Source organism: Epinephelus moara, chromosome 19 (assembly GCF_006386435.1).
Source record: "Epinephelus moara isolate mb chromosome 19, YSFRI_EMoa_1.0, whole genome shotgun sequence".
NCBI lineage: Eukaryota > Metazoa > Chordata > Actinopteri > Perciformes > Serranidae > Epinephelus > Epinephelus moara.
Window position 1 is genome coordinate 31,132,491 of NC_065524.1, and position 7,358 is coordinate 31,139,848.

Sequence of the window (7,358 nt, forward strand, 5' to 3'; positions counted from 1 at the left end):
ATTACTAGCATTCTTCACCGCACGTCGCAGAAATCTATTGGCTGTCAGATTTACGTCACGGGCAAGCAGCGTTCTGATTGGCTGCTATCTTCCTGCAACGCTCCCATTCGCCCCTTCCTGAAATGGCACTGTTGTGTAAAATATCTTCAAACTAATCACCTTTTTTAAGTTTTTTTGTTTACGCTTTTTCAGCGATGTCGAAAGGAAACAGGAGCCCGTTGTTTTAAAGCGGAAACCTATTTTTAAAAACTAAAACATATATTTGTGTGCCCTGCTGTCTCCTCTGCGGGATTTGCTGTGGTCCTTCAGACCCGCAGGACCAGGCCGACCCCATCGACTTTTCTTCCGCCAGCATCCTACAGTCACACAGTAAGAAAATGGCTTTAAATTTTAGAAAATGTTCACCACTTTGCCTCTTGACGTTATCAAGGTTTCCCCAAAGCGAGGGGTGTATCACCAAGTTAGCTATTAGCCCAACGGTTTTTCTCTTTTACTGGAGAACGGCCGTTTTTCCTCCGTGTTGTGTTCACGGTACACTTGAGTTGCCTTTACGTGCACGCCATACTTTATGTACGTTCTTCGGTGCACACTGAGGGAGCGTTCATTTTAATTGTTCCTTGAGTACATACCGTCCTCCTCCGTCCACCCATCCATCATTCATTCATTTCCGCAGACTCTGAAGTTCCCCGCTAGGCAGGCAGGTCATGCGAATGGACTCACCAGTGTGTGCATCTCACCGGTTAATAATTGACGGGATGTTTGTTGGCAGTGTACTAAAAAGAAGAGGTTGAAAACCGCCGACTCTGTGGCAATAAGGTAATAAAAATGAAAAGGGGGGCGAGGCGAAAGGAAAAAGCAGAGGTTGGGAGTCACAGACATGAATTGTGACGTGGTGGGCAGTGTTGGGGCTGGGAAATTAGGAGGCAGGCGAAGCAAGCATTAAAACATCCTGCTAGATCCAATCCAGCTCCATGTTGAGTTCAGGGACGACATTTGGCTGCTGTCCAGAGAGATAAGTGTGTCCTTGTTGTTATTTTTTATGAGTAAGTGAGGTAGGCAGGACGCCGCATCCTCCGGAGCCTCAGTGGTGAATGGACTCAGAAGGTTGTACACCTCTGGATGAATGAACAGCTTTTAGGATACCTCAAGGAAACTTTTTTTAATCAGTTTTCGGGATGTGTATCCAGTGACACTTGGGTTTTCACTGTGAATGCTCTCTGGATTATTTAACTTGAAGCTCTGCTTTGGATTTATCTGATTATTCAACTGTATGCATTGCTGAAGTGGCAGCTGAAAACATGGCACTTTACATAGAAGGTAAGTAGAATCAAGGAGAGTGTATTCAGCTCCTAAACCTACATTTACAGGTATATAAATGACTTATAAACCTAACTGGACTCAAAGGACCACACCTGTGTTTTTTATGTTTCTAAATTATCTACATTCATAGAAAACGTTTCCAGAGGCAACCAGATTTTTCATACCTTCTCGGCATTTGTAAAATGTGGTCTTACTGCCTGCCAGACCAGCACTGGTTTTTATCTGTTTCCACACCGTAGAGATTTGAAGTTTGCCTCACATGCTGACTGATCCATCACATGTGACTATGCTTTTGTTTCATTTCTGTCAAAGTTTAAAACACTGATTGATGCCTTCACTTGAAGGATGAAAGCTTTAATATCTGAGAGTTATTGAATGCACATGATAGTTTTCCTGACATTAACATTAGTCTTCCTAACTATGTAATTTATCCCTTGAATGCACTGGAGATAACTTATAAACTTTGAATTCGTATATGATGAAGCTTCCCATGTGATAAATTAAAATATTGGTGACTGATTTACATCAGTCTACAACTGATGGAAGTATTGTACTAAACTTTTAAAAGCCAGTCAAGTGGATCTCTGGTCAATTTTATCCACTATTTCACTACTTCTGGCTTCTAATTCATCATCTTGTTTTTTGCGTCCGTATATTTCTAATTAAATGCTCTGTCTGTGCTGTCTAATAAGCAGCCAGCCTGCCAGCATCTTACACAATACTGCCGTGAATACAATATTCAGCCCTGTGCACAATCCTAATGTGCCACTGACAGCTGATTTTGGGGCACAGTTGCCGATTATTTCTGAAATAATAACTCAACTACTGCTTTTAGGTTTGTAAAGGAGAACTGGACCTTGAAATATAAGCTGTCAAGTTGACTAACTACCTTAAGGCATAATAAGTCAATTTGCTCAATCAATCAAATGTAATTTTGATAATCAGTTAGTAATTTAAATGTTTATGAGGTAAAAACTGCTTTCACAGGCTGGGAAACTGTGATGGGCATTTGTCATTATTTTGACATGTTATTGATTGGTTTAAGTAGTTGATCCTTTAAGCAATATATTAATGGATACAGCTTTTAAAATGCTGTCATTGATGTATCGACTATCTAGATTTAACACAGTTAGCGCAGATAGTCGGCAGCTGATTTTCAAAGTTAACCAAAGTCTTACCCAGGGATTGTGAAATGTTGGTATAATGTAAGTCCTTTCTATTTCCTTCTGTCATGGTTGCCAATCTGCTGTGACATGGGATTTGTCTTATCTTGTGACATTTTACCAGGAAGGTTAGTTCCCTGTATTTTTTGTCCGTGTGCCAGAAAATACAGTGACTCCAGTTTGCCTGCTCTTCTACTATTTGAACTTATTAGAAGAATGCTGAAAGACAAAATGAAAGGAGCTGTATGTGAAACCCGGCGCACCTCCTGGGGGCCTGTTGTTAGCAGTGTGTGTGCTGTTAAAACGGTTAGCCGCCAGCTAAGTTAACTCTATGGTGAGAGACGTGTGCAGACAATCGCAGCCCTGACTCTGAATCATGGATATGCTCTGAATGTCACATACAGCACCTTTAAGGTATCAGACACCACAAGGTATCAGAGTTATGTGGTGACTCTCGAGGTTTCTCACACTCTTCCCTTCACACTATCTCTAACATACTTTTACTATTAAATATAGTACGGTGTGTGTTTTGGTCAAAATCATTCAGTATGTCTTATTTATTACTCTTTAAGGGCAGCCACACGGGAAGCCTCTTGGCTTTGCCACCACATACCTGCATGTTGTAAGTGTATTACAATTTTGCTTTTGTTTTTTTACCTTTACTGTGTCGACAATATGCAGCGATCTCATACACAAAACTACACAGGCTCAACAGGTTAATCTATTTATTCTTTTTAAAGCTCACCAAACCTGTCTCATTTACCTGTAATCACAATTAGCACTTGACCAAAGTTGAACATGTGACATTCTCCTCGTGAGTAATAAACCAGTTGGGCCAAAGCTACTGTTGCCAGTTGACCGTAAAATTAGTTTGGCTGAGAGGTGCTTTGTTTACAGGTACACTACATACGTCATCTCATCAAAGTCATGTCCAAGAGTCAGCAAGTCATGTTGGCACAGCTGTAGTAACATAGCTGTCATGGGTTTGTCTTTCGCCTGCTTTAATTTGACAGCATCGGCTGAATGAAACTGGTTTTTGAGCTCTCAGGTACACATCCATAATCAGTGTCGCACACAGCTATTTGGCATTTTATACTTCATGTTTTCTCTGCGTTTTAATCTTATCTTTTTTAAAACTTGCAGACACATGCAATATTTATGTGTTACGCAAAAGCCATAATGATCTTGGAGGCGCTGTTGCTTCTGATAACAGGTGCAAATGATGCCAAAATTTCATTCATGTACCTCTGACCTGTTACATCACCACTGTGTACAACAGTGAGAACCGCCCTCACAGATATTGTTTTGTTTCCACCCATGCATTAATATGGATACTAATACAAACACCACAGTTTACTACAATGACACGAGAACATTAGTCTTCATCTTCACCAAGGTTGGATGTTAAATCAGCTAGAAGTTTCCTCCTTATTGAAAACTTGAATAAAGCTTTTTATTGTATTATCAATTCGTAAAGGTGGTAGAGATTCAGTAAGGGCTGCAGCTAATGATTATTGTCATTAGTTTCTCGACAGTTGTTTGGTCCGTAAAATATCAGGAGATCTTGTTTCATCCAACAAACAGTCCAAAACCCAAAAATATTAAAATTACAATAATGTAATGACCAAGAAAAGCAGCAAATTATTACATTTAAGAGTCTAGAATCATCAGTTGTTTAGCATTCCTGCCTGACAAATTGCTTTAATGGTTAATTGTTCATTAAAGTAGTTGCTAATTATTTTCTGTTGATGGAGAAATTGCTAAAGATGAGCTCTAGGTTCAGTTCTGTTTAGGGCTCTGATTTTTCCAGCTTCTGTGACGCAAAATCAAGCTACTTTTAAAGATATAGAAGAATCGCAGTTGACCTTCAGTAATCCAATATACAAAAATTCCCTTTTATAGCTGTGCTCAGTGGCAGACAGGACTATAACAGATGGTTTGAGTTAAGAAAATGAGTAAAGATGGAGGTATGAATCATTTTGAGGATCCTGATTATGTCAGAATTCCAGTATGTTGCAGCATAAAAAAACGTGTCTTCCCGTCTTCCACTATCTTGCCTGTACCAGGTCTGAATAAAGGAGTGGCCAGAGGAGGGATGGCTCAGTTCCAGGAAATGATGCGGCAGCAGCTGGAGAGCTCCATGCACTCGGAGCTGGAGAAACTGCTGGACACCACCACAGGCGCAGAGAGAGAGGTACACTCACGCAGCCTCTCTCTAACTCTCTCTTTACCCCCCTCTGTTTCTTCCCGACCATCTGGTTGTGATTTAAAGGGTGGTTGGGTCACACACAAACCCTGGAAAAACACAAGAGTGACACATACTATAGCATGGTGCCAATGAGGGTCCCACCTACGTGCTTACAGACGCACACACATACATAATATGTACGTCATAAAATCGCAGTAGGCGAGGTTTTTAAGCAAACATCCATGATGTCAGCTTAATTTGTAATATAATGCGTCATTAGAGACTTCCAGCCCTACTGAGGTTTGTCCTGTTGGCCCAAAATGAACTCTGGTGTCGGGAGTGGACACAAATGAATCAGATCCTAAGACTAAAATCAAAACTGTCTCCAAAATAGCAGCAAGAAAACTAGACTGAGCGTCATTTCATCTGTTTTCTCTTTGAGTTTCCTGCGATTTACGACAATCATAGACCTTGAGACGAAGCTGTCACTGAAAAATGCTCGACTGAACACACACACACACACACACACACACAGGGTTTGGCTCTTTCAGACGTTTACCAGGCACTCTGAAACTGCCAGCAATCACAAAAGATGGAATGATGCACAGAAGAAAAGAGGGTCAGAGGGGAGAGTCAGTCACACAGTACTTCACACACACACTCTCACTCAAGTGTGTTCACAGTAAAAGCTTTTGTATTTGCAGTAAGCGCTCGCAGAGTTATACAAGCCAGCAAGCCATGTGCACACACACAGCTGTAGAGTACACACACATTACTGGTCTCCAGTGTAAACAGATACCAGAGACAGACCAATTACGTGGTAAGTTTTTTTTCACACCCTCCAGGTATAGATTCTGTCTTTGTTTTTTTGTTATTAACTCACATTTTAAACACAATTTTAACATTTTTCGACTCCTTAAATTGCATTTTAAATGTTCAGTTGATTGTTGAGTCTCATTCCCAGGTCATCAAATACCAAAGCTTGGTGACAGTGATTTGGTCCAACTACAAACCCAAGGTCGTCGGTATTTGATGACCTGGGAATGAGACTCAACAACCAACCATCTTGCTCCAGAATTGCATACTGAATTTTTAAACAGCATTTTTTGTCGTCGTCGTTACCTTTTTGTGGATTTTTTTTTTTATCCTTTTTTTTTTCACTAATATTTAGTGTAAGCGTATTAATAAAACTAATAACATATAAATCTAGTAAAATGCAAGCCAGGAAGAAGAGTTGCAAATCTCTAGATTTTATAAATATATCAGCTCATTTTGAAACCACAGAAAACATTACAGGTAAGGGCCCGATCAAACAGAAAGTGTTTTGCAGGTTGCAAAACGCAAAGCACATCGCATTGCCTTTTTTTTTTTTTTTTTTTTAATTGAATGCCACTTGTAAAAAAGGGTTTTGAGGGTGAGAGGCTGTCAGTAAATAGTTTGTTGAGCACAGGGAAACTGAGATCTGTGTGGGGACATGTGACCCTAAAAAACACGGTGGATCACGGGAGGAGCTTCACCTCCACGATGCTCCACCAGTTACCACCTACCACCAGTTTCTCCTCCATTGTTTACCAACGTAAACTTGTCGTCGTGACCACCACAGAAGGCCCGCCTCTCAAATCATCCGACTGGACAATGGGAAATAGTTGACAAATATAAAGATGACATGAAGCATTTTGCGCTCTAAGTTTTAAGTTTTTTCAGCTTGAGGAGTTCAGGGTGCTCTGGCAAAAACGCTACTCACCTAGGGCGCAGAAATACGAGACATGTCGCAACACAAAAAAACGCGAGCAAAAAGCTTCATTCTCATTAAAAACAATTACAAAATGGTGTTTTCAGCTGCTAAAACGCTTTCTGTGTGATCAGAGCCTAACACTGCAGGGACAGACGTAAGCTGACCTAATAACACAGTCTTAATAATCATCATGATTTGTTTAAAGTGACTCTGTCAGTACCATTCAGGTCCTACATCACAACCCTGATTATGTTTCATCTGTAATTTGTATTTACACATACGTTATCCTTGTAGATAAATGTTGCTCTGTGAAAAGCAATCAGTACGTTTTTCATTCTTCTGGATGAAGTGAATTTGGACTGTGATTGGGTAGTTATATTCGTGACTTGGGAAAACTCAGTCCGCCTTTCTGGGATGAATAAAGACTCAAATAAAATCCTTGTGTTTTCCAGGTGTCCAGGAAAGACTTTGAGGGCTTCAAGAATCTCTTTCACAGATTTCTGCAGGTGAAGGGGCCGTCAGTAGAATGGATCAAGATACAGAGACCTCCAGAGGACTCGGTAAGTCGAGTCTGTTGAGTTTTTGTGTGTGTGTGTCTGAGAATGGGAACATTGTGTGCTCATGGTGACAAAGAAAACCTCAATCCCATATCCACCTTATCTTTCACGGAAACACGGAGGCAAAACAGAACGCAGCCAGCTTCCGTTTTTTTGTGCGACACTTCCGGTCCAGCACTCTTACCACTATGTAAATGGGAATCGCCTTGTTGTTTACCTTGCTGAGTTTAGCTATATATATGTATATATCACATTTTTCACGTCACTATATCACCGTTTAGACTAATCTGATGTTTGTAAAGTCTATAAACACAATGACTGAACAAACATTAGTATTTTCTCTGTGTGTAATTAATAACATGGTTATCGTAGATTAGCTGGGCTAACCGTTAGCT

At 40.4% G+C, this 7,358-nt stretch overlaps 1 protein-coding gene across 3 annotated transcripts in view; it reads left to right on the forward strand.

Annotated features, from left to right (window-relative positions):
* The first annotated feature begins 102 nt into the window (after positions 1–102).
* ugp2b (UDP-glucose pyrophosphorylase 2b) overlaps positions 103–7,358 on the forward strand; it is a 46,820-nt gene continuing 39,564 nt past the window's right edge. The window contains exons 1-3 of one of the 3 annotated variants that reach the window (XM_050071717.1): positions 103–369; positions 4,550–4,677; positions 6,859–6,966. In XM_050071717.1, coding sequence (XP_049927674.1) covers positions 4,579–4,677; positions 6,859–6,966 — 207 coding nt within the window. In that variant the 5' untranslated portion in view covers positions 103–369; positions 4,550–4,578. Of the gene's footprint in view, positions 370–678; positions 817–902; positions 1,318–4,549; positions 4,678–6,858; positions 6,967–7,358 lie in introns of those variants that run through there. The other 2 variants (XM_050071718.1, XM_050071716.1) reach the window with 2 other exon arrangements.